We start from the raw sequence: 27,790 nt of genomic DNA, 5'->3' as shown, positions 1-27,790 counted from the left end.
ATTTAATATGAAAATATGCTTATTATTCTGATTTGTTTCAAAGAAACAATTGATCATAATTGAGGAACAGATAGAAGCAGAACAATAATTGTTCTCTGTGAAATCATGATTTTTTTCACGATTTCAATTTTGTATTTTTTGATTTACCTAAAAATTTACCTAAACATTATTTATGCTCAAAAAACATAATTTGCATCATTGGTTTGCCATTTTGAACACCTTGAACTTTTTCAAAAATATATAGCTTGGAAATGACTGGTCCGATTGTTTTGATGTCTTCGGCAATGTTTAAGGTAATCATTGGGACTATGTGAAAAGAATATATTCTAGAAGAATAAAGTAGGACAAGATGGACAAAAATTGAAAATAAAAAAAATACAAAAAAAATACAAAAAAATACATCATATAATGATATATGATATTTCAATCAAAAATAAATATTTTAGCAACGCAGTCTTGTTATAGTATATATTATCGCTATTTATCTTCCTCCCAACTCTCACTCTGAGTTATATTCCACTCATGCCAACACAATGTAGCATCTAATGGCACATCCGAAGACGATCTGGTTTTATCTTTGGGCGATTTTCCTGAATTTGCGGTGGAAGTTTGATGACGAGGTGAATGGTTACATTCCGTACAACATCGCCTCTGACAACGAGCAATATCTCATCGAGACCATGTTTGCCAACGGCCTACGACCCTACTTCAAATTAACAATGTGTTGAGCATGAATGGAAGGCTGCTTGATCTTGCGTTTGTAAGTTTACCAGAGTACCTAGATTTAGTCGAACCACCCTCATCATTGCTGCCCATTGATACACACCACAAGCCAATCGTATTGCTTTTTGATGCAAGCGTCTGCAGTTTTTTCGTGCGAAATGTCAATGACGGCAGCGCAGGATACGATTTCAACACGTGTGATTACACTGAGCTGAGAACAGCATTCGCCAGTGTTGAATGGGATTCTCTTCAGGACTTTGGATCAATTGATGACGCCTTATCAGCATTTTACGACAAACTGTTTGCAATTTGCAACGACCTCGTGCCACGTAAAAGACGAAAAACTAATTCGACATACAACCAACCATGGCGGACCTCTGCGTTACGATGTCTTCGCAACAGGCTTAGGAAGGCTCGGTGCCAATTCTTTCTCTCGAAATCCGAAAGAGACAGCAATATTCTCCGTGATTCTGAATCAACGTAAAAAGCAACTCTTCTATCAACGTATGAGGATTACCTATCTAGTATCCAAGCTAATGTGAAGGAAAATCCTTCAAGATTTTGGGATTTCGTAAAAAAGCGAAAATCATCTGGTCGTCTCCCGTACAACGTAAGCTACAACGAAACTCGAGCTAGAGCCAATGAAGAAGCTGCTATTTTTTTCACTACGTTCTTCGAGTGTGTTTAGCAAAGTGACACCCACACCTCGTTACAATTACTTCAGTCAATCTGCGCGCACAGCATTGACTTGCATATTATTCAGTTTGCTTCCGATGAGGTACCGAGAGTCATCGATGAGCTTGACACCACTAAGGGACCTGGGACGGACAATATATCACCATCATTCCTCAAAAACTGCTCCATGGAACTAGCAAAGCCCATTGCTATGTTGTTCAATAGGTCGTTAAGTGAAAAAACCTTTCCGCTGGCATGGAAAACAGCTTCCGTAGTTCCAATTCACAAATCCGGTAATTTAAACCAAGTGTCTAACTAACGTGGTGTTCCCATCATGTGCTGCCTAAAGCAAAATACTTGAGAAGCTGATACATAATGTGCTATACACTGTTGCATCGCCTATTATATCTGATTCTCAACATGGGTTCATGAAGAATCGATCAACAACGACGAACCTGATGTGTTACGTTTCACGTGATAATGTGAGATGGAGAAGAGAAGTTAAATCGATGCGCTATATGTGGATTTCGCTAAAGCTTTTAATGCCGTACCGCACAATCTTGTCATCGAGAAATTGGAGAATATTGGCTTCCCGAGATGGATAACGGAGTGGATAAATTCATACTTATCTAGTCGTAGTGCATACGTTGTTGTTAACTCAACACGATCTCGATTCTTCGACATTACGTCTGGGGCACCTCAAGGGAGTGTTCTTGAACCACTGATCTTCAACATCTATGTGAATGATCGCTGTGTGCTTCTTTCTTCGTCAAAACTATCATTCGCCGATGACCTCAAAATTGATCGCATCGTACGTTCTCCGGCTGATTGTGCGATCATGCAAAATGACGTCAACTCCATGTTAATTTGGTGCAGCGATAACGGTATGCGCATCAATAGCAAGAAATGCAAGGTTATATCTTTCTCTCGCTCTAACAGCCAGATTAATCACCAATACTACGTTGAAACTGAACCACTTGAACGTGTAGCATCATTAAGTGATCTTGGAGTGACCATTGATGCCAAACTACGGTTTACCGAGCATGTGGCGATCACGGCTTCCAAAGCATTCTCTGTGCTTGGATTTATTCGACGGCACGCTTTCGAATTCACCGATATTTATGACCTGAAGACGTTGTATTGTTCGTTGGTGCGAAGCATCGCAGAGTATGCTTCACCGGTTCGGTCACCGTACTATGTAGCACACATGATAACCATCGAGCGCGTACAGGATAAGTTTGTCCGCTTTGCGTTAAGGATCCTGCCTTGGAATGACCCAGACAACCTTCCTCCATACTCTGAACAATTCTTCCCTACTAGCTGTTCCATATCACCGAACAAACTATGGTTACAACAACCCACTAGACTCCTGTATCCGTGCTTTTAATGTAATTTGTAACGAATTTGACTTCAACATCTCCAAAAATGTTTTTAAAAATAGAATAAGTAGAATTAATAATTAAGTTCAGTCTGTACGATTGTTGTATCGAAGACGGTGTTAATAAATAAATAGTTGGCAAGTATTACAAAAACTGCATTTTATTCAAGTGACAGTGACAAGCAGATAACACAGTCTAAGGTAGTAATGCATTTGAAGGTGGATACCTGTTGCAATGATTAGGTAAACGTGTTTTAAAAACGTTCTGATTGCTAAATTAGTTGGCCAGACAAACTACCCAATCTAGTGGATGATTTATTGAGTAACAAGCGTAGGATTCCAATCCGGAGATGGCGAGTTCGAATCTCGGTCCGGTCTAGAATGTTTTCGAGTTGGAAACATTCTCGACTCCCTGGCCGTAGTGTATCCATTGTAGGGTTAGGCGGGGCAAGATGGGTCACGGGGTAAGATGGGTCAGGGCCGTTTTTGAGAATCGTGTACATTTTAATGTGGAGATTATGATGTAGGAGGAATAATTTGGTTCTTCTTTATTGTTACTCGATTTGATGATAAAATTTTATTTTGGTAGAGTATGTCAAGGTAAAGAATGCAGCATGGGCGAGATTGCTGCAACACCGCACGAGGGCGAACGAGGCACGATATAAACAGGCGCGGAACAGACAAAACTCGATCTTCCGGAGGAAAAAGCGCCAGCAGGAAGATCGAGACCGTGAAGAAACGGAGCAACTGTACCGCGCTAATAACACACGAAAGTTCTATGAGAAGTTAAACCGTTCACGTAAGGGCCACGTGCCACAGCCTGATATGTGTAAGGACATAAACGGGAACCTTCTTACGAACGAGCGTGAGGTGATCCAAAGGTGGCGGCAGCACTACGAAGAACACCTGAATGGCGATGTGGCAGACGAATATGGCGGTATGGTGATGGACCTCGCGCAGGACATAATTCTACCGGCTCCGGATCTCCAGGAAATCCAGGAGGAGATGGACCGGCTGAAGAACAACAAAGCCCCTGGGGTTGACCAACTACCAGGAGAGCTATTTAAACACGGTGGTGAGGCACTAGACAGAGCGCTGCACTGGGTCATTATCAAGATTTGGGAGGAGGAAGTTTTGCCGCAGGAGTGGATGGAAGGTGTCGTGTGTCCCATCTACAAAAAGGGCGATAAGCTGGATTGTAGCAACTACCGCGCAATCACATTGCTGAACGCCGCCTACAAGGTACTCTCCTAAATTTTATGCCGTCGACTAGCACCAACTGCAAGGGAGTTCGTGGGGCAGTACCAGGCGGGTTTTATGGGCGAACGCTCCACCACGGACCAGGTGTTCGCCATTCGCCAAGTACTGCTGAAATGCCGCGAATACAACGTGCCCACACATCATCTATTCATCGACTTCAAAGCCGCATATGATACAATCGATCGGGACCAGCTATGGCAGCTAATGCACGAACACGGTTTTCCGGATAAACTGACACGGTTGATCAAAGCGACGATGGATCGGGTGATGTGCGTAGTTAGAGTTTCAGGGGCATTCTCGAGTCCCTTCGAAACCCGCAGAGGGTTACGGCAAGGTGATGGTCTTTCGTGTTTGCTATTCAACATCGCTTTGGAATGGGTACTACGAAAAGCAGGGATTAACACGAGTGGTACAATTTCAATAAGTCCGTCCAGCTATTTGGTTTCGCCGACGACATAGATATTATGGCACGTAACTTTGAGAAGATGGAGGAAGCCTACATCAGACTGAAGAGGGAAGCTAAGCAGATCGGACTAGTCATCAACACGTCGAAGACGAAGTACATGATAGGAAGAGGTTCAAGAGAAGACAATGTGAGCCACCCACCGCGAGTTTGCATCGGTGGTTACGAAATCGAGGTGGTAGAAGAATTTGTGTACTTGGGCTCACTGGTGACTGCCGAAAATGACACCAGCAGAGAAATTCGGAGACGCATAGTGGCTGGAAATCGTACGTACTTTGGACTCCGCAAGACGCTCCGATCGAATAGAGTTCGCCGCCGTACCAAACTGACAATCTACAAAACGCTTATTAGACCGGTAGTCCTCTACGGACACGAGACCTGGACGATGCTCGTGGAGGACCAACGCGCACTGGGAGTTTTCGAAAGGAAAGTGCTGCGTACCATCTATGGTGGGGTGCAGATGGCGGACGGTACGTGGAGGAGGCGAATGAACCACGAATTGCATCAGCTGTTGGGAGAACCATCCATCGTTCACACCGCGAAAACCGGACGACTGCGATGGGCCGGGCACGTAGCCAGAATGTCAAACACTAACCCGGTGAAAATGGTTCTCGACAACGATCCGACGGGCACAAGAAGGCGAGGTGCGCAGCGGGCAAGGTGGATCGATCAGGTGGAAGATGACTTGCGGACCCTCCGTAGACTGCGTGGTTGGCGACGTGTAGCCATGGACCGAGCCGAATGGAGAAGACTCTTATATACCGCACAGGCCACTTCGGCCTTAGTCTGTACTCAGCATGTACCAAAAAAAACTTCTCAGAAACGCAAAAACGTTAACATTTAAAGGGATTTCAAAAATGTCTACAGTGTGAGCTAGATAGCAAATGTGAGCATGTGAGACACTAATAGACCACCTAATGCATGCAGAGATTGAAACTTATCATTTTATCACCGACATCGGTGTCGGTGATTTTATTATCATTTAGTATTCAGCCAATAACTCATTCCAGAGGCGAAATTCCGAAAAGTGTTGTATGGCGGTCTTCTAGCGCTATTTCCCATCTACCACTTTGTCTAAGGGTACATTGCTCTATGTCTAATATAATATTTACAGCGTGAAACGCTAGTATCATTTAAAATACTAAATGATAATAACACTTATTATCATTTAGTTTATTAAGTGATACTAGAGTTTCACGCTGTAATCGGACGAAATCGAGGTGGATGAAGAATTCGTGTACTTGGGCTCACTGTTGACCTCCGTGACGACGATGGTGATGATACCAGCAGAGAAATTCGGAGACGCATCATGGCAGGAGGCAGGAAATCGTATGTACTTCGGACTCCATAAAACACTCCAATCGAATAAAGTTCGCCCTAGCCACATCGTTATCTTGCTTCTAGAATATTAACAGTAAAACGCTGAACAGCCGGGATTTAGCTCTGTCTACAAGATCTTTTCAAGTTAGAGAGTTTGTTCAATAATAAAAACTTCCGTGTGTTCCTCTCACTACCATTGTTCACCAGTCCATGAAGAGTTAGTACGTATTTAAACCCCTAACTCGATTTGTCTAGCAGTCAGTTCAGCCTAGTACAATGGGCACAGGTTTTTAACTAATGCTTGAACAGTTGCTTACGCTGCATACAAGCTCAAACGTCGAAATTCGAGTAATTATAATTATGTTTTATTTCTGAGACTGCTGTTGGTAGCGGGGACTAAATACGATGAATCCTTATTTACCACAAGTTATTGAAAAATGGATAAAACTAGGGCTCTGTTTGGTAGATCTTACACCGTAACACACTACGTCAACGAGATCTACCGTGTTACGGGTAAAGTTAAGGTCTAGAAATGATATATTTCAAACCAAGATAATAACAGTGATGCAGAATGTTCAAATGTTGAAAGGGAGGGAGGGTTGACATAAAAAACATTATCGGCCTAATTCCCTGATAATTCCAAGTTTTCCCAGGTATGTATATTTTTTTCATGCCTGCCTGGAATTATTAACACAGGGTGACCACTGAAATGCGATTTTCAAATTCCCGGTTTTTCTCGCTTTTCCCGATAAATTTAGTCAAATTTTCCCGGTTTTTATTTATCATGAAAAAAAAATCAAAGTAAGAGTGTTATGGGAAATGCTTTAATCAACAGGCACACTGAAATTGTGCGCTTCGTGACCATGTAATTACAATAATGGTTTGATTCCTTTCTTAGTTGCAAAACTTCCGTAATTTTTTTATCTTGGTTGTAAAACTTTCGTAAGTTTCTGACAAAGCCAATGGAAAAAGTCTAGTGTGATTTTTTCCTTCTTGGAGCATAATGTTCACAGAAAGCAGTTAAATCGTATAATACTTTATAGTATAGACGAAATATTTTCAATGTTCAGCATTCGGTGTGATCTTATCCACACTATTTCAAAGAATACCTTTTTGAGTCAAGAATACCACTGATGAGTCTTTGCAAATTATCGCAAAGTTATGTGAGGAATGACACAATTAGATTCGTAATTTAATCAATTTTACATTTTTTACACTTTTTTTTAATTTCTAGAATTGTGTTTAATTTTTTTCAGTTTTCCATCCATTAAAATTAAATCTTGAATTTCTTATTAAAAAGTTTGAACGTTCCCATTCATAACGGGCTTGGTGGTCATATGACTACCGCTTCTGCCTCATACGCAGGAGGTCGTGGGTTCAATCCCAGGCCCGTTCCATTCTTCTACTTTGTATCTTTTCATATATTTCTCATGTTCTAGCAACCGCTAGAATTAGAAATGGGCTTTCATACCGTTTCTATCCTCTATCCCCTATAACTACAACTTGATTAGTTCTAGCAGGTAACTGTTAGAATTCGAAATGAGTGAAAAAAACCCTGATTAATCCACCTAGCGGTGATGATGCCTTTCTCGCTCGTTCAAATGGGTTGACAAACATATTAGAAAAGTCTAATATAACACTAAATAGATCTTATTTTTCAAATTTGTTTATGGCAGCCCTTACTTTGTACCGTTAAATGCACAAAAACGATCCATAAATAACATCAGAATGTTCCATAAAACGCTACCTCAAATCCAAAAAATAGCTCAGGCTTATCCATAAAGAATAATTTTAAGATCCATAACTAAGCATAACTAAGCTAAAAAAAAATATATCAAATAATTGTAAAATAAGTATGTACCTTTAAACATGATCAAGAAAAACAATATCATTCCTGCTATTTTCCCATGAACGTATGACAAATGATCCATAAATGTTTGGAAAATTATTCATAGAAAATTACATTTAATAAAAAACCCAGATTAATCCACCTAGCGGCGATGATGCCTTTCTCGTGCATCGTAAAATGTACTGAAAAAATCACATGGGAAAGGTAAAAAAAGCACTTTAGGGGGATAGATCGCATATTTTCTATCATTTTGCATGTTTTTGCATTAATTACTATGCATTCCCACCATTCTTGAAAAAAAAAAATTCTTTCGATTTTAAAATTTTTTTTCCAAGGGGGGACCCTTGGGAAAAAACAATGATTTTTCAATAATTCCGAAATGCAATGTCCGATCAGGCCAATTTTCAATAGCAAACAATGGGACCGCATTCCCCGTCGAATGCAACTTGTTGCGAGTAAATCGGGTAATGCTAAGTTCCAAAAAGTGTGTCTACAAAATTTGTACACATACACACATACACACACATACATACATACACACAAACAGACATCACCTCAATTCGTCGAGCTGAGTCGATTGGTATATAACACTATGGGTCTCCGAGCCTTCTATCAAAAGTTTGGTTTTGGAGTGAAATTATAGCCTTTACGTATACTTAGTATACGAGAAAGGCAAAAAGTTCGTTTCGGCATTCAATTTACAATACTTCACCACCCCTTCATTACTTATCACATTGGCAACCCGTTAACCAAGACGAACCTCTGCCATAAAACCTAACCCCCAAATTCCAATAAAATTCCGCAGGAACTCGTGGCGAGTGCAGAGGTGTTCTCGGCTTGCAGTGGGCGAGTGTCTGCATCATCAATTCCTTCCCATCCCCGATGACCGTGAGGACGTGGCCAGCGCCGTTGTCGACCTTCCAAAATACTAGAGCTCTCGGACTGTGCACATTGAGGTTGGAGTGCAAATCCCATGATTCCATCCATTGATTCCCTGTGCAATTGCGATTGTTCTGGTCGATCACGGAGTAGCAACTACGAAATGCACGGTCATCATGCTCATGCTCATGCAAAAAGTTTGAACGTTTCCTTTCAACATTAGAAGATTGAATTTTTTTATATTTTGGTTCTTATAACTTATTTTTCGTGTATGATTAAGGCCGAAACCAACAAAGCTGAACCGAGAAAAATGAGGTTCAAGTTTTCTATGACTAATTTAATTCATTTATTGAAGTAGAAACTCATTTCATTGCCAAAAACCATGTCAATGCTATACGTAAATGGTTATATTATAACAGCAGATTAAGATTAATTGAAAAACCATTCGAAATCTAGAAAATTTCAGCTGAGACAAAAAATCGCGCCGTTTACTCGCATAACCGGCAACACGTCTGGTTCTTAACCCGTTTGCTCAAAGCTAGTAACATCATCGGATATGTTAAGATTTGTTAGCCGGAAACCTAGTGAAAATATACATTTTATAATAACTTGAAGCTAGTTTTCCTAAATAAACAATATGCAAACAAGCATGGTGTTAAGGGGGCCAAACAAAGGACTTTAAAACCACTATGGTGCAAATGGTTCATGAGAGTGACATGAGACATTCACTCAAAATAGTAATAAATTTGTTTCTTAAGAAATATCAAGTACGGAGTTTTGCCTAGGATGAAGAATCATTTACAAAGCAATCGTTTATGCTAGAAAATCAAAAATCATGGTTTTGGTTTATAAGCCTTAATCATATGTTAAGCAAGTTTTATAATCTTATTTGTAGCCGAACCTATTCACACTGGTGTCATACATATCCAAAGTTATTCATCTTTAAATTCTCATTTCATTATTCGGTTCACCCTAAAAGTCTGCTGCCATTAATGTAAACGCCACCGTAATCAGCCAAAGGCGACAGTTCTAATAACCCCATCGAGGAATCGCCTACTTCCATATCCATAGGAAGCCAACCTTGAACAGCCATTGCAATACATTGCACATCCAACAGTAGCAACAGTAGCGGTGCCGGCGCAGTAGGTAGGTTAATGCGCTTAGGCAAAATCCTTCGCAATGAAAGAAATTTCCGACACATATCGCGCGAAACTAAGCCTGCTGATTACCGTTCGGCTTGCTTTACTCGTATAATTAATTAGGAATACTTAAAACCCAATTAAGAGTCTTTTGTACCAATGGAACGATGAATGGAAGTACAATACATACGCGATAAGTTAGCACGCAACAGGAACTTATTGGCCTCTAACCTAAATATGTGTTTACCCAACGCTAGGTAAAAGTTCCATATCTACATATATCCTGCTTTTTGTCTAGTTTTCGTTTCTTCCCTTGCCAGGTATTGGATACCTATATATTATAAGTACCACGTTATTACGAAGCCTGCGTCACAAGGCTTTTTTACGTTCCATCGACGACGCTTCATAACCCATGCCGATGCCGTTGTTTGGGCGACACGAAAAAAAAAACTAATTGGAATTTAATTAACTTAATTGTCACCTTATAATTCTACAGACTGTGGTCAGATGGAATGCGTTCTTGCCATTCTCGTAAACTCATGTACTAAAGTAGCTTGAGATATGGGTTTAACGGTTTAACTAGTTTTTGTAAACAAACACAAATTGCAATATGCCCACGCCAAGTAGCACAAGCAGTGATCGTACCAGACAATATTCAGTTCTGTTGGTAGGTTACAATTTTATTTATTTAAATCGTAACTTAAGGGGGGCCTCCTTAGCCTAGCGGTAATATTCGCGGTCATAAAGCAAGACCATGCTGAGGGTGACGGTTTAGTCATCTTACGGTTTGGAACTTCCCTGGGCATAAGGGAGCATCCACAAATTACGTAACGCTCAGAGGGGGGAGGGGGGGTTGACCGAAGTGTGACAATCCATACAAAAAATTTAAATCATTCATACAAAAAGTGTGACATAGGGGGGAGGGGGGGTTGAAAATGGCCAATTTTTGCGTTACGTAATTAATGGATGTTCCCTAAAAGTATCATCGTGTTAGCCTCATAATATACGAGTGCGAAAATGGTAACTTGGCTTAGAAACCTCGCAGTTTATAACTGTGGAGTTGCTGAATGAACATGATTAGCGGTAGTGTTCCTATAATTGCGAGTTCCTCCTTAGATAACGATAAAGAAAGATTGGTTCAGCAATTTGTAAATTTGAACAATTGCTAGTTCTTCACATGTTAAAGCTTTAAACAAGTTATCCTATTTGAGAAGATGATTCACATCGGATGACATAGCAAGTAATGATGGAACAGAATGTAGCACACAGTTGACGTCAAGGTAAAAACTTTCTTTTCGCAAAATAAAACAAATCTATTGAACAATATACAAATGCACACTGGCTGACTTACCTTCAAGGCATATTTGTTGCTCGTCTTTTTCGCGGTACACTGCACAACCTTTCCATTGATTCCCAACCCCAGTACAGTGTTCGAAATCTCGTAGTCGTCCGTAATGGGAGTAGACTTTGGCTGGCGCCCATTGGAGCCTCCTCCACCCTGGGGTAGCTGCTGCAGAGGTTGCATGGGTATCGGTTTAATTTCGGGCATTTTGTACATGGCGGATAACTTTCGTTTACGAGCTCCGCCACCACCTCCGCAGACTGTTTCACTGTTACTGCTGCTAGCTCTGTTGTCGTTGTTTACACGACTGCTTTTGCTTTGATCCGTTTTGTCGGCTTTCTTGTTACCTGGTTATTCCATTCACAAATACGAAACACTAGATTTTCTGTTTTCTTGCTTTCAACACTTCACCACCCGAGGTTGACTTTTCTGGAGCTTACACGACACAGCCTATAGAAAAGAAAGCATGGAGCCCTTCTAAAAATGTGACTGACATCAAATGGCACAAGACACAACGCACAATCGCGCGTGACGCGATCGTTTTTATCAGCAAACACTCATGCAAGGCCACATGTTGGTATCGGAACCATTGGCGAGGAACAAAATTACATAACACGTTCACTTCAACTGAGACGTACACGTATCTTGGCCAGATGGTTTATCCGGGCTTTGCAGTCTAACACTACATTGGACGAAGCATCATGTTTTCAATCATCACAACCCTAGGCTGATTCGTTCAATAAAGCAAACCTATTTATATGTACGTAGGTATAGTGTTGTTGTCACTCATCATTCACTGACGAATGAAACATTCACGAATGGGACTAGCAGTCAATGTTCGGCTGAGGTGAGCGCGTTGCTATCTTTCGGCTTATTATCTGTTCTATTCGGGTGTGCGTGCGATAGGTATTAGTGCAGCGGCAGCAAGTAATAATTGTTATTAGCAGGTTATGGAAAACTTCGTCACTGTTTGCATTACCAATGAGTTATTAAAGTTAAAAAATGCAGACTAAGAGTGGGGTCCACATATACATGCTCTATATCATTTTATTTATTGAATGAGAACCAACAGCTTTTTCTCAAAGGTTCTCATGGAATTCCAGTTATAGTTATCCCAAACATTCAAGTTAAGTCGATGTCGATGGTAGATAGTGCTTTTAGTTTTGAATGTATAAATAACGCGCATGAAAAATGCAAGTAGGATTGATGAAATTGAGGAAACAATTTCAAGCGTGTTTTCTAAAAAAAAGAGCTTTTCACCAAAGATGGCACCAAGAATGCTTTCAATCATTTAGTGATTTGGTTTCGATTATTTATTAGTAGTTTGCCAATAACTGATGTCAGAGGTCAAATTTGCTGTGAGGAGGACTTTTAAGCGATGTTTTTAAAACAACTTTGCTAAAAAGTTCGTATAATTGAGCGTAAGTAAACGCTGTGATAGGACTGGCAAGAACCAGGAAATCCAAATACGAGTTCTATTAGCGGTATATATTCGATGTAGACGGGCCAAGTGATCATGGGTGGAATTTCTGGCCGAGGTAGATTTTTCCAGCAGGGGGTCGTTCAAAAATGATGTCACAGGTTTTAGGGGGGGAGCGGGTCTAAGATTTTGTTACAGTACATGTACTAGATATACAAAAAAGCGTGACAGAGGGGGGGGGGAGGGGGTCTAGAAATCCCAAAAAGTAGTGGACGTCATATTTGAATCGCCCCCAGAGAATGACACGAGTGGTCAGTTCACCGTCTTCTGCACCTGATCGATCCACCTTGCTCACCGCGCACCTCGCCTGCTGGTGCCGTTGTGCCGAATCGTTGTCTAGAACCATTGTCACCTGATTACTATCCGACATTCTGGCTACGTACCCGGCCCATCATAGTCGTCCGATTTTCGCGGTGTGAACGATTGATGATTTTCCAAACAGCTGATGCAACTCGTGGTTCATTCGCCTTCTCCACGTACCGTCCGCAATCTACACCCCACAATAGTTAATACAACTTTCGCAGTACGCAGTACTTTCCATTCGAAAACACCAAGTGCACGTTGGTCCTCCACGAGCATCAGATCTCGTGTCCGTAGAGGACTACCGGTCTAATTAGCTTGGTACGACGGGGAACTCTTTTCGCCTTGCAGAGTCCAAAGTACCGTAGTGCGGGGCTTCTTTTGACTCCGGGGGCTACTTTGGATCTTTGATTTTTTGAAAAAATTAAACGGAAAAAATACAAAATTTGAAACAGAAAGTTGCCAATTTGCCATCCAACTATCAACAAGTCACCCGATTGGTGATAATGACAATTTTATAGTAATTTTCGTTATAATTCTAGTTTTAAAATGTCCAAAGTAGCCCCCGATTTGTCTGTTGGTGTCATTTTCGGCAGTCATTAGTAAGTCCAAGCACTCGAATTCTTTGACCACATCGATTCCATCACCACCGATACAAGCTCGTGGCTTCTCATGAACCTCTTCCCATCATGTACTTCGTCTTCGACGTGTTGATGACTAGTCCAAACTGGTTAGCTTCGCTCTTCAGTTTGATATAGGCTTCCTCCATCTTCTCAAAGTTACGTGCCACAATCAGGAATCGTGATTCTCACTTATTCTCACGAGCAGAGAATGCTTACTCACGTAGAAACAAAAGGTTTGAAGAGAGATAATCATTTTTCCCAGTGCCCCGAAAAGTTGATTTGCTCGTTTTTTCACTTCTATCATCCTTTTCGTGTCATCACCAATTGCATCACCGTTATTTCTGTTGATGTTCTAGGTTCGAATCCCGTTCCGGTAAAAAAATTACAATTGCACACGTAAATTCTTGCGAGAAGTGAGTAGTGAGAAAAGTGAGTAATGATGCAACGAAAAAAGAATTTCATCAAGTAGGCGTGATTTTCGTTTATCTTTCCGGATCGTTGTAGAGCAAAGTGGTGTGAGTGAAAGATGTTTTTCGCCACTAACTATAAACGAAGACTCACTTTTGACCCAAAATCGCTTGATTTATTCTCATCGAAATGATAAATACGAACCCTGGCTATAATACCAATGCCGTCGGTGAAACCAAATAACTGAACGGACATCGTTTTTCACGATTATTTGTGTCAACAATTGTCCCCCTCCAAAGCTGACATGAAAGACTTATCGCCTTGCCGTAACCGTCTACGCGTTTCAAAGGGACTCGTAACCTTTTGGCTTCCCAAAGGAAGTTAATTGCACCGATATAATAAAAACTATCTATCTTCAGCTGTGGTTTGATAGGAAATAATTTTATAAAGGCTAATTAAACATTAACTGGCATTCGAGCAATGGTTGGTTCGATGCATTTGCGATTAGGAGCTGCGTTGAACCTCCAATATTTCTCCTCAACGTTGCTCTTCTAGTCCACACTGCATCCGTAGTTTCCCAAGACGAACTCGAGGGAGTAGTTTATAGTCAGCACGTCGGCCAGCATCTCTTTGGTCGGACTATACAGATAATTGATGGCTTCAGTCTGCTTCATTTTATTGGCGAAATGGATTTTTGTCACAATATGTTTGATCCGATTGCTGAACTTCTCCGAATCCAGCATTTTGAGGCACCTTTGACTGCCTACATGCGTGGTAATGGTCGGCTCTACTTCTCCTAGATCTTTCAGTAACCGCTGCAGCCAGAGTGCTTCCTGTGAAGCTTCCGAAAGCGCGACAAACTCTGCCTCAGCTGTGGAGAGTGAGACACACGTCTGCTTACGCCCAATACATTGTTCCGCCGTTGTACTTGAACACGAATCCGCTATTCGCGATCTTCAGCCTTGTCTTCAGCCCAATTTGCGAACGCAAAACCTTGAGCTACCAACCGCGCCTTGTACCGGATTATTTCGCCGTTCTGGTCCATTTCATCTTGAAAACCCATTTACACCCAACAGTACGCCTTTTTTCGGGAAGGTCAATTAGGTCCCATGTGTCGTTGGAATTGATTAAGGTCCGCTGGGTTTTCGTCATCTTCACGTACTCTTCCAACATCTCCAGTGCTTAGGATTTGTTCCGCAGAATGTAAACGATCGTATATTTGCTGTTGTCGCCAACAAACGACAGGAAATGTCTCCACTCTCCAATGGTTTTCAGGGACATACTGAATCGTATAATCACCCGGCGGTTGTCAGCACCATCCAGCGCTACCATTTGACCAGTTTTGCGGCCTTTTGAATGCGTCTTTATGCCGTTGGCAACCCAAACCGCTTCCAGAACCGTCTCATCCAGGTGGTCAAAAAACTCCCGTCGATTAGAGATGTGACACGTTGCTCCGGTGCAGAACGTCCAGTTCCCCAGCTCGTCGTTATTTTTCACCACACTGTTGACTTTCTGTTGCTTTGTTAACTTGGATTGTTTTTTAACTGCTTTCCAGGCCTTGAATTTTTTTGCAATTTATCTTCATATGACCGGGTTTCTTGCAAAATAAGCACCTGCGGTCTCCGATTCGTCGTCCATCTTTATCAAAATTCACCCGTTTCTGCCACTCATCAATCAGCTTTCCTTTCACCAAGTTTAGCGTCAGATCTTCCTCCGCCTTGGCCTCCAGCTAGAGCTATAACAGGGGTCTCGTATTCCTCAGGTAGGCTGCTCAGCAAAATGGCTACCATGGTACTGCAGTCACTGGTCACCGAGTACGTTTTTGTGCTGCAGATCGTTCAGCTTCTCGAAAAAAAGAACTGAAATGTGGGTTTTTTATGTTCCTATTCATGTCCAAATGTAATCGAACAATCTTGCGCATCGCAGATACCTTCGTGGTGAGTATCTTCTTGACGTGGAATTTTCCAAAGCTTTCTAAAGCTTTGGCAGCAGATTTGGCTTTGCTAATGTATACTAACTGATTGTGTTCCACAGCCAATTCAATGGTCGCCAGCACTTATTCACCCTTTGTATTCCAGGCAGCGGTTTCCGGTTAACTTATTATCAAGGAATGCATATGTCGCTGAAAAATGCAAAAAACAAGCGACAAAAGAGAATAGTGATAACTCTTTGTCCTCATCTGCAGAGGATAAAGACATTGTTGCGTTCCATTTTATTTGCAACAAACATGGAGGGTATTTGTTGTGAACTTTTCAAACTGCGATAACTTGTATATTTCAGAAGTAAAACACAAATCATGTCAACAGAAGGTTAAGTTTATCTCTAAATTATGATAACTGATACTTATTTAACCAAAAATATCATCGGAAACCGACTACAGCGAAAAAATGCATGCACTGTTATGATAACATGTATATTGTGCTGACAAGTTATAATTATATTTCGAAATTCAATTTAAACGCATTCTATTACAAAAATAACCGCAAAATGCGCAAAGTTAGGAGCTGCGCAAAGTTGGGTGCGTGCACGGTACTTTTCAAAATGCGAGGCAGGCGATCCTGTGCGAGGCGGAAGATCCTGTGTGGACCATATTGTCACGCTCCGCATCATTCTGGAGCAGGTCAACGAATTCCAAGAGTCCCTTTACTTGGTATTCATTGACTACGAAAAAACTTTCGACCGTCTCAATCACGAGAATATGTGGGGCGCCCTGAGACGCAAGGGAGTTCCTGAGAAAATCATCGGCCTCATCGAAGCACAGTACGAGGCCTTTTCGTGTAGAGTGCTGCACAATGGGGTCCTGTCCGACCCTATCCGGGTCGTAGCTGGTGTGAGGCAAGGATGTATTCTATCACCGTTACTATTCCTCATCGTAATCGATGAGATTCTGGTAGGTGCGATTGACCGTGAACCAAACCGCGGGCTGTTATGGCAGCCTATAACCATGGAGCACCTAAACGACTTCGAATTGGCGGATGGCGTTGCACTCCTCGCACAACGGCGCTCTGACATGCAGAGTAAACTCAACGACCTTGCCGAGCGCTCCTCCTCGGCAGGTTTAGTCATCAACGTCAACAAAACCAAATCGTTGGATGTAAACACGGTGACTCCTTCCAGTTTCACAGTAGCCGGGCAACCAGTGGAGAATGTTGAAAGCTTCCAATATCTTGGTAGCCAAATGGCGTCGGACGGCGGTACCAATATCGACATAGGCGCACGGATCAAGAAAGCAAGGGCTGCCTTTGCGAGTTTAAGAAATATCTGGAAAAACAGGCAGATAAGTGAACGCACCAAAATACGAATTTTCAACTCTAACGTGAAATCTGTGCTGTTATACGCTAGCGAAACATGGTGTGTATCAGTGGAGAACACTCAACGGCTGCAGGTGTTCATTAACAGATGCCTGCGTTATATAATTCGGGCCTGGTGGCCTCACAACTGGATCTCAAACAGTGAGCTCCATCGTCGTTGTCACCAGAGGCCGATAGCAACAGAAATTCGGGATCGGAAGTGGGGCTGGGTCGGCCACACTCTACGTAGGGGCGGAAACGAAATCTGTAAACAAGCATTAGACTGGAACCCAGCGGGACATCGCAGCAGAGACAGACCCAGAGGCTCATGGCGGCGAAGCCTCAATAAAGAAATAAAAGAAGTCGACCGAAATCTAACCTGGCAACAGGTTAAAGCGATAGCCGGGCAACGCTCAGGATGGAGATCTTTCAAGTCGGCCCTTTGCACCACCGGAGGTGTACAGGATCCGTAAGTAAGTAAGTAAGAGGCAGGCGATCATTGTCCTATTCTGTTGCAGTTTGGGACAAACGCTTATTGCGAGTTGAGTTTGTCCCAATATTTACAAGAGAGGACAATGTTGTTGTTTTACATTCCTTGCTTATTATATTTCACGGCAGTTCAAGATTCTCCCTTGACTAGAAGCAGCTTCATAGGGAAACTCCGGTTAACGTAATTGGTACCGTTGAGCTTCGCAAACGACTTCCCCATTTTCCTGCAACATGATTACATAGGATTCTGTTTTTACACGATTTTTTTCGTTCGAATTTTTAATCGTGTGACTTCAATTTACCACCAAAATCTTTGCAACATGTTTCAAAAAATCCAAAATAAATCATAGAAAAATCACATGATAATTATTATACGTTAAACATTTAGGAAGATTGAGAAAAGGTAAATCGTGTAAAAAAAGAATCTAGTGTATTCAGTAAAAAATATCTTCAAACTTCACCGGTCTTGATTCGTATGCTGAGCACCCCAAAGGAAGTTCATCGTACCGGTATAATGAAAACACGTCTGTCTTCAGCTGTGGTATGATAGGAAGTAATTTTATTAACGCTGATTAAACATTTCCTGACATTCGAGCAATGGTTGCTTCGATGATTCTGCGTTATGGAGCTGCGTTGCAACTCCAATATGACCGACCATAAAACTCGAACGACGCACATCACCCGATCCTTCGTCGCCGATAGCTGGTCTCGATCGATTGTATTATATGCAGCATAATGCAACTTTTAAGTCAACGATATAATAGTTGTGTTGGCCCTTACATGAAACGTTCAACTTCTCATAGAACTTTCGTGTATTATTGACACGGTTGCTCTGGCACTTTTTTTTCTCGGGAAATCAAATTTTATCTGTTTCGCACATGTTTATACCGTGACTCATTCGCCCTCGTGTGATTTTGCTGCAATATCGCAATACCAATGCAATACCAGTCGTCTATCTGATCCGAGAACATTTTGTCTAGGTTGTGGTGCTACCAATAGCGACTCGAATACGCGTAAAAAACGACCTCAGTGAATATCTCCCAGCCATCTCCGAGTGAAGCTGCGCCTAGCTTCTCTTCCGTTGGAAGTGTCACCGCCTTCCCCTTCTTCTTCTTCAATTGCTCTACATTCCAACTGCATTTCAACTTACTATTCTATTAGTAATACAAATTACAATTACAATAAGTATTTCCTCAGTTATTAATTGAAAGCTTTTCTATGCCCGCCATTGCATGAGTATGTATCTTGTGTGGCGAATCTTGCTGCAAGTACAATGGATACACCCCAGGGTGTCGAAAAAGTTTACAACCCGAAAGCATCCTACACCGGACCGAGAATTGAACTCGCCATCTTCGGATTGGCAATTCTGCGCCACGTTTGAGTTATTCTGATTATCGCTTTAAATCCATATTTAGCAGAATTTAAACAACGAACATGGAAAAATATAATTTTATAAAATAAATTTTTTTTTATTAAAAATATGCCTTAAATAATTTGCAATTTAGCTTTTGTATTAAAGACTAAATTATTGGAACCATCGTTGGAAGAGATATAAGAAATAATTGTGGAATGCAAAGATCAATAATTTAAGGCAAATCCATCCAGTTCTAGAAGTGATTTGGCGTGCGAAGACGAGCCAGACTAGGACTGAAAGTCTCCTTAATAGTCAATAAAAAAAAGTGATTTGGCCAACATTGTTCTTGCCTATCACAATATATAAACAATTCAGTTTCTGCATATATTCTCTTTCAGTTGATTGATGCGCCACATCGCCCACTATTCTACTCAGCGGTGTCATCAAAACAATGTCCTTGAAATATCCCGCTGAGATCCTCAGGTGCAAACCCATCCTTTTTTGTGATCTCTAATCTCGACCAAAACGCGAATTTGTCTTCGCCTATTTGTAAATTGTATAACAAACGTACATACAGCTGTTTTTGCTTTGAAACAAAAATAGGTCCCCTCTCCCCGGAGATTGGTTAATTCTGGAATGTCTAGCAATGGAAAAAACTAGAATTTTGATCAACTGGACAATATTCCATAATGATGCACAAAAATACCTATCTGGTGTCACCACCCTATAGACGTAACGCCGGAAAACAAAATTTCGATTGTTTGTCTGCACACTGCACAGGCTAACCTGAAGCACGTTCTTACAGGATTTACACCGGGCAAACGTTTGTTGTTCTTGCTTGAGATATCACGCGTAGCCTATCCTTTCTTCGGATATTTTGAATCTTCTGCAAACACTACACTGACGATGGTGTTTCGTCATCCCATTAGGGAAAAAATATCACTCTTCACAGGTAGCAAATATCACTTCGATAAATGGGCTTGTTTTTCCTTCGAAACATCACAAATTTGCAAATAATTTATAACTTCTTTTTCAACAAACCTTTCTGAATAAAATTTTGATCATAAAGAGGGCCTTAAATCCGAAAAACTACAAGGTTTTGTCAAACAAAATTTCAGAAAATTTATTCAAAAACGATGGACGACACACGAACAACGCACCAGCGAACACACGCAAGACGCGAGAACTCCAAACTCTGACTGCGGGGTGATGATGATGAATCTGGCTGCGGAATGACGAATGTCATCAGTGCAAAAAAGAATCGAGAAAAATAATTAGGGATGTTACAAACTCCGACAAAATAAAACTTAGTTTGGCCGATGAGGCTTAAAGTTTGACGTTTCGCTCGTCGGTCGCTGATCGCGGCCCGCATCATGAGCAGCTGATTTTGGTTAAAAGTTTCTCAACGCGCGAAGCCGTTAACTTTTGCTGGAAGTCCAAGTGTTTACCGGAAGAGATGGATCCAACCAACAGTTCACCTCCAACGCATTCAATATCATTCCCGGATAAGATTGTAGCGTTCGAGCTGTCCAGCTATGAATGGTCTCAAAATCTTCTCTGCGTCGCTCTGGCCGACAAACTTATTTTGGGTGCCGTTCGCTTTCCGGTAATGTTGGTTTATTGGAGCAAGTGATTTGAACACCTCAGACTGAAAAAATGAACAAGTTTAATTTCGTTTTCTGCAGTGTATTCAGATCAATTATTCCACGCTTTTCAAGCTAAATCATTGCATCTTTTTTATATTTGTAGGAGGAAAATGAATCTGAATGTTTTGAATGGAATCAATACAAGGAAATACACCACGAGAGCCGTTGTCATGCGGTAGCTTTTGCTCCAGAAACATCACTGGCCGTGCTTCCGAAAGTGGTAATTCTCTGCACGGCCGGAGCCGATTTCAATCTTCGCATATTCAACAGCGACCTGGAGGATAACAACACGGTGCAAATGCTGCAGGGTCATCGCAGCTATATAAACCAGATCAGCTGGGATCCGGATGGTGAATATCTAGCCTCGTGCGGCGATGACCACATGTGCATCATGTGGAAGATGAAGGAAGGCTACGCGAAGGGACCCACGTTTTTCTTCGGCTCGGCAGTCGTTTCGGCCAAGTGGCATCCAGATGAACCTGGGAAGGTATTGATTGCCGAGAAGAGTGGTATCGTCCACTTGTACAATGTGGAATCTAAATTGGCGATTCTATCGGTGGAATGTAACAAAAACCCACTCAACTATGCCGATTGGAGTTTGAATAACTCAGCATTTGTAGTCGCTATTGCTGGTGGAGAGTTGATATTCTGGGATCTGAAGAAACCAAGCCGACCGGTTGAAAACAAGAGGATCCATGAAGATTGTGGTCACATTGTAAAGTTTGCACCGCATTCTGAAACAATTGTGGCTAGTGTGGGAAGACCACGGACAACATTGAAAGTGTTTCATTCCAAGTCACAGGTTCCGCAAATAGAATCCAAGCTGTTACTTTATGGAGGACTCTGTTGGCATTACCAACTGCCTTATGTAGTGGCTGGACAGGATAGGAAATTATGTTTCTGGAAGATTTCTTTATAAATTATTAAAATACTTTCAATGTAAACAATATAGGAATACATAAAAAAAAACAACCATTGAAATCAACGCAAAGATCGAATGTTATTTTTTACAAACTGTAAAATTTGATTGAGTGCATCTTTTCCAGCAATGCCACTCAAATAGCTTAAGCCTAAGTAGTACCCGTCTTCTTTAGTTTTTAAGCACAGCACAGCTTTCAGTACCGGCTCGCATTGCTGTTGTTCAGCTTTTAATCTCTTACTGGGAGTCCCTTCCAGCTCTCGCACTACATTGTTCCTGTTTTCACTTCCAGGGCTTAGCTTCCTCTGTGCTTCCCTTCGCCTCCGACGTTGATGTGACCAGGTATTTTCCTGTGCCACTAGCTCCCACATACGATCCGTGTTCCCTTCCAGTGGATTCATCTGAACCTCGAGTGATTCCAGTACAGCTAATAATTTAGTTTCAGCTTCGATAACGGTTTCAACATCATCCAGTGCCAAAAATCGTCCTTCAAGAGGTTTACCAATAACTTTACGACTTGCAGTTTCTTGTTCGAAACGATCAGGTACATTCGACAATATTGCAGCGCTGGAAAAACTCCAAGCCACAGCCCACCGCGTGGTATTCCCCTGGCAGAACCGAGTTGTAGTTACGTTGCTTATAGACCGTCTTTTCATAACCCGGATAATCTCTTCAAAATTTTTCTTATGTCCAATCATCGATGTGTAAACCGTGATTCGCTCTTTCAATTCCAAACTTTCGTCGATTATTTGTTCTAAGAAGCAAAGCTCACCTCCTTCTGTTCGCAATTCTTTATCGCTGCCAGTAGCCGCATTGGATGGTTCCTTTCTTCTAGATGTGCGATTTTCATGTGATACTGCATCATCGTTGAAAAACGGAGGATTACACATGCAGAAATCAAAACTCTCCCTTCCACTCATAAAGTGTTTTAGGATACTTCCATCATTCGATTTCTGCTGAACCACTTCGATGTTGTCCTTTAGGCCATTTTTTTCCACGTTCCTACCAGCCCATTGTACGCTGTCTTCCATCAGTTCCAGTCCGACCATTCTCCAACGGTGCTTGGAATGGACAACACCCAACAGTGGATAGATGCATGAAGCACCACAGCCAATATCCAATCCCTTAACAATCGTTTGGCTTTTCCATCCCAATGCGTTTTCCATATCCTCCAGCCAAAGGATGTAGTTCAGCCGAAGGGGCAATACTGGAATTAGTTTATCTGGAGGAAGGTCCACTTGCAAACCGAAATCCCGCTTCAACAAACAACTTGTGAGTAATTGTAAGGCTTTCTTATCTTTATAATCAAGTTTAAGTTTGCCATTCAATTCCTGGTTTGAAAAATAAAAACGTTAGCGCATCGTTTCGGCAGATTTTGGGTTTATAATTTGTAGGTAGATACTTACGACGGTCGCTACTGAGGACAACTCCGGATATTGTTTAACGAGGATTTGGAAGTCCGGTTTTTGCCGATAGATATTCCGCGGATGCATGAACTTATTCATAGACATGCTGTTTTTTTTTTTTCTTTGTTTTGTCACTTGTGACGGCTAAGACCGCTCACGGTCCATCTCGCCAGGCATGCTGTTTGTCTTGGTTGTTGATCTCCAATCACTATCAATAAATTTGATGTGCTGTTCTTTTAATTTTTGTTTTGTCCCGGCAGCGTGGAAGCGCGGATTCAAAAAATGAAAACAAAAAAATAGAACAAAAAAAAACTATTGTCGGAGTTGCGATCAATTTGACTGATGTGGCCGAGCCGGTGACAAGCACGGTGTCATCATCATCAATAGACATAGCCCGCTGTCATCATTGAAACGCAGTATGAAAAAAAATATAGCCCGGGACATCCTGGCTACGATCTGGCGATGGGCTAAACAATAGGATGTCAATAGCCTGGATGTGGCAGTAAAGGCAACCCCGTGGCAAGACATGCTTTTCAGCGTAGCGAACATCTTCATGAATATGTCCAGCATACATTTTGAAAAGTACTTCTCCCGAATCGTGCGTTTACAAGCAACTACATTTTATCCAAACTATTGTTGGCTACATATTTTCAAATTATTCAAAAATAATACCAGCTATTATGGGCATGTAAATATAATCCTAAAACATCTTTCTGCACACCATTTATTTTATTTCAATTTCACTATTGAATGTTGTTCGAATTGCATCCCCGGACCATTTCAACTGTGATGCTCATCACATTATAAACAATAATAATATCTTTTGTTTGATTCGGAGCGGGAGAACAAGTTATGAAATATGATTTCGTGTAGCGTTTGATTTCACCTATCGATTCACTCCAATTCGTTAGTTTATTATATTTTATCATCAAATAACATAATTCCCATGGTCAAAGATGGAAATCTTGCAAATTATTTCGAAAACAATTTTCAGATTTAACCAAAACAAATAGTAAACAAAACACATAATGTTTATTTTCGTACAATAACAACGGACGGTAATAAGCTACCGTCCATGGACATGGTGGCTATTGTCAAACCCCTTGTGGTAGTATAGGACGCCAGGGGTGAGTAAAGGGAACATGCGGTATAATAGCCTGTTCATACTACGAGCTTTATCACTTGATAAAGAGTGCTCTAAGAGCATACTTATCGGTCGCGAGCATTTTAATCACCCGCGCAGCGCTTTCATTTTAGCGCAGACAGACGTTTAAGCTCATACATTTGAATTCGATTTTCCTGTGTAAATTTTTAAATCTAAATACGTTGGAATTGCATAGCACGCTAGCGCCGCCTATACAACTTATTGCTACATGAAAACTGACGTTTTGTCATATCGCCTTCTATACTCTGTCTGACCCTCCTACATCACCCGAATTTGCCACCCACCAAAGCATGGAAGCAAAACAGAAACACTCAACAAAGATCTTCCCACACGGCCGCAAAAATCATTTTTATCTGAACGACTATACAATCGACTTTTACAATGTAGCTAAAGCGAATTACTTTACTTGCAATTCATGCCACGATATAGTAAAGGAATTGTGAAGCTGCGTGTAAGCTATTTCGGAACATTCGCATTGGTTCTTTTAGATCCTTTCCCATGCGTGTTTTTTTTCCGTTGTGATTCAAAAACATGTGCCTGGACCGAAAATCGTAGATTTTTTCGTTGCAAAACCAACGAATAGTCCAGTCAAGTAGGACAAGGAAAAGAATCTAAAAATCAAAAATGAAATAACTCATTCTGAGTAACAAATAGGGGAACGGTTCGCCACTTCATCTCATAGCTCCTATTTCCATCCCATCAAAAACAAAGCAATGGTAAGAAATTTGGTGTGTTTATTATTTTTGTGATTTTTTTCAGCAGTTAGCACGCATGTTGACAAAAAGATGCGACGAATTTGGTGCCGTATTTCTTTGTTTAGCGATGAGATGGAAATAGCTGGAGATCGGAACATTTCCCCTATCATCTCTGGCGTGCTGAACATTTTTCGATTTATTTTTCAACAGCGCGTTTGTGTGTGATTCATACATTTTTATTAAGAGTCCCATCGAGCAGATCCGATCAAGAAACTAAAAGATTTTGACGAAATCAAAAATCAAAACAAAACAGCAAATAACGTTTGCCGTTTTGACATGTGGCGCCATCTCTTCGCTTATTGCTACTTGGCAATCCGACGGTCATGTTTTTTTACACAAGTTAGTGAGTCGAACTTGAACGTCTGTCTGCTATTTTAGTTTCGTCACTCGTTTCCGTATCGGTCACTATTTTCCGCTCTCAATTTGGTTGCTGTATTCCGTACCGGTGACGTTTGACAGTTGACAGTTCATCAAATAGCAGCGCTCTTATCGCGCTACCAAATTTGGTCACCTGTCAGTCGCGCTACTGCTATAGCAGCGCGTTTAGTAGCGACCGGTAAAGTGTCAAGTAATGATACTGCGCTGCCAAACGACTTAAACTCACCACCGGTAATCTTGCTCTTAGGGAGGCCATTATATTGGCCATTAGGTCGTATGAATAAACTACTTTTTACTACATTTTCAGTAGTAAACGTCACTTGTGGGACATGTTCGTATGAATAAAAGAGACTTTACTACACTACACATTTCGAACATACTAAAAACAACTGATTCGGTATGAATAAAACAAGAGTTTACTACTGATTTCTTGTAGTCTGCTCAAGACGTTGCTACTCATGTTTCAAATGCAGATTATTCATCAGAATCGAAGTGAATCGGCTTTGTTCTTGAAAATAGAAGTCCAATTTAGGGAAAACAAACAAAACAGACATGATTTTTGTTGATTAGCCGCAAAAATGCCAAAAAAGCCAAAAAAATGATGAAGTCATCTGAGAGAGAGAAGACAGCTCGCTTTATTTACGTTCGTCCTAATGTCACCGCGATCCAGTCATTCCAGTCACTGCGAACCGAAAAAGTAAACACTGCGATGCAACTTCAAATGGTCGTAACCATAATTATTTATTTGGCGATTTATGTTCGCAACTTTTCTTATATCTGCTACAGTGAATTGAACCCGTAATTATCCATGTGAATGATCCCGTATTATGAGAAATCCAAGGAGAAATCGGTTTTGTTGCACGTTAGGAAGTTCATAACCATTAAAATCAGCTAATTCGAACAAGTTTTTATTGGAGTGAAAAATGTTGCTTCCGACGTTATGAAATGTTACTTTGATTTGTTGAGTCTCCTCGGTTTCCACACACAAAAAGAAGAAGAAGACATAGTAAATAAACCTGAGATTCCTAATATTTAATATGTTCGGAAGCATTAAAAATATTATACCACAGATAACAGATATTTAAGCTAGAACAAATTTTATTGAAAATCCTGTGTAAACTTTTGAATTGATATACGTTGGCCCACTAGTGCCATCTACTCAACTGATTGCGGCAGTACATACTGACGCAGCTGATTAACAACCGTCGAACGCAGCCAATGGATTTGACAGCCGCATTCGGGCTGCGTTTTCAATAACAATGATCCTTTCGCCATCTCCAATCGATTGCTAAACGCGGTCCCAATTTAAAATACATTTGAATTAACGGTTGCCGATGTTTACACACGTTTCGGATGCCAGCCTCAATATCTGTTATCTGTGATTATACATACCTGCTGCTTGATACACCAAACTGTCCGTGTCCACTTTATTGCCTGATTTTCTCAAAATTGCACGCGGCGAACCCTTCATGAAAGGTACCGCCGCGCTTTCTGCACCCCGTTTACTTGATTTTTATGGGTGAATAACATTGCGGTGTATCGTTTGGCGCGGCCGTACCTTTCGACACTCATTCGCCGCGTGAAGTTTTGTGCAAGTACCCATTTGGGAACATTACAAACGCCGCGCAGTGTATCATATCCAGGAAATCTGACAATACTTAATTGTATTCCCCATACTGACAATGATTGCAACTATGGAGTTGCGAGCACCATAATTTTCTTTACTTGTCATGCACTCAACTAAACTATCTCAAGAACATCATAAGCCTCATCTTATGAAGCGTGAAAAAATAATCGAATTTCATTTTCATTGAACCTCTTATGAAAATTAGTTGACTCGTTAAAACTCATTGTAGTATCTTATGAAGTTCATAGTAGTTCAAAGTAAAACATTAGAGGTGTCTTATGATCTTCATCGCTATTCTTGATGTGAAAAACTCATAAGACAAATCTTATGAAATGATGGCCAACATGGCAGTCTGTGAAGAAATCTGTAGTTCGAACTATATAGTTCTGATCACAACTTAAAATATCGTCATGTTCTCCAGTTCGACAATTTTTGGAAGTCGGTTGAATTTGGAGGATCAGAAACGTAAGTAAATATTTCCTCTTGTTAAGGAATCATATCCTGTTGTTAACTTCTAATATCATTATTAATAGGTTACAGAACATGTTGGCACAAGGTAACAGGCCATAATCACCGCATTCACCATTCAACATTTCCAGCCTCTGACTCTCGAGCCTTCCTATACTGGTGTGTTGCTGCCATCCCGACGGAACATAAATTGATCGAATCTGGCGTATGGTACATTAAATTTGACATTATATAGGGAATAACATGAAGATATTAAATAGAGATAAATAAAATAATATGTAGGGCAATGACTTGCGGTAATCTGTTTTGTATTTCCTTCTCTTTGAAGTTCGTGACGCACGATTTATATAAAAATAGTTTTGAACATATTATGACCCTCATATGTAAGAATTATTGATGTTCATAAGATTGCCTTATGATTATCTCCATGGGCTCACAAAGCAACTTAAAATTG

General features: G+C 41.0%; 3 protein-coding genes across 8 annotated transcripts in view; 1 reads left to right on the top strand and 2 right to left on the bottom strand.

The window, feature by feature from the left end:
- The window catches only part of LOC134227132 (MAP kinase-activated protein kinase 2), a 42,483-nt gene extending 22,297 nt beyond the window's left edge, over positions 1 to 20,186 (bottom strand). The window contains exons 1-2 of one of the 6 annotated variants that reach the window (XM_062708416.1): positions 20,014 to 20,173; positions 11,038 to 11,478 (exon numbers count right to left, since the gene is read on the bottom strand). In XM_062708416.1, the coding sequence (XP_062564400.1) occupies positions 11,038 to 11,244 (207 nt within the window). In that variant the 5' untranslated portion in view covers positions 11,245 to 11,478; positions 20,014 to 20,173. Of the gene's footprint in view, positions 1 to 11,037; positions 11,503 to 11,666; positions 11,761 to 19,775; positions 19,942 to 20,013 lie in introns of those variants that run through there. The other 5 variants (XM_062708420.1, XM_062708418.1, XM_062708419.1 and 2 more) reach the window with 5 other exon arrangements.
- Positions 20,187 to 20,307: 121 nt separating this feature from the next.
- Positions 20,308 to 21,609, top strand: LOC134227133 (nucleoporin Nup37). Its single transcript, XM_062708422.1, has 2 exons — positions 20,308 to 20,578; positions 20,722 to 21,609. Exons 1-2 carry the CDS (start codon positions 20,429 to 20,431, stop codon positions 21,535 to 21,537), a joined length of 966 nt encoding a protein of 321 aa, XP_062564406.1. The 5' UTR covers positions 20,308 to 20,428; the 3' UTR covers positions 21,538 to 21,609.
- Positions 21,594 to 23,250, bottom strand: LOC134227131 (U6 small nuclear RNA (adenine-(43)-N(6))-methyltransferase). The gene is made up of 3 exons (XM_062708415.1): positions 23,128 to 23,250; positions 22,944 to 23,055; positions 21,594 to 22,868 (listed from the first exon to the last, which is right to left on the bottom strand). The coding sequence occupies exons 2-3, from the start codon at positions 23,046 to 23,048 to the stop codon at positions 21,600 to 21,602; spliced, it is 1,374 nt and encodes a 457-aa protein (XP_062564399.1). The 5' UTR covers positions 23,049 to 23,055; positions 23,128 to 23,250; the 3' UTR covers positions 21,594 to 21,599.
- Between the last annotated feature and the right edge of the window lie 4,540 nt (positions 23,251 to 27,790).

This window comes from Armigeres subalbatus, chromosome 3, assembly GCF_024139115.2.
Source record: "Armigeres subalbatus isolate Guangzhou_Male chromosome 3, GZ_Asu_2, whole genome shotgun sequence".
NCBI classification, from domain to species: Eukaryota; Metazoa; Arthropoda; class Insecta; order Diptera; family Culicidae; genus Armigeres; species Armigeres subalbatus.
Note: the sequence above shows the minus strand (reverse complement) of the source record. Positions and strands in the feature narration are given on the sequence as shown.

Excerpts from the sequence above, each read along its gene's own strand:
- LOC134227133 (XM_062708422.1), top strand. The coding sequence starts at position 20,429 with ATGGATCCAACCAACAGTTCACCTCCAACGCATTCAATATCATTCCCG. Across the intron at positions 20,579-20,721 it reads TGGGTGCCGTTCGCTTTCCG|GAGGAAAATGAATCTGAATG; the intron begins GTAATGTTGGTT and ends TTATATTTGTAG.
- LOC134227131 (XM_062708415.1), bottom strand. The coding sequence starts at position 23,048 with ATGTCTATGAATAAGTTCATGCATCCGCGGAATATCTATCGGCAAAAA. Across the intron at positions 22,869-22,943 it reads TGTCCTCAGTAGCGACCGTC|GAATTGAATGGCAAACTTAA; the intron begins GTAAGTATCTAC and ends TTTTCAAACCAG.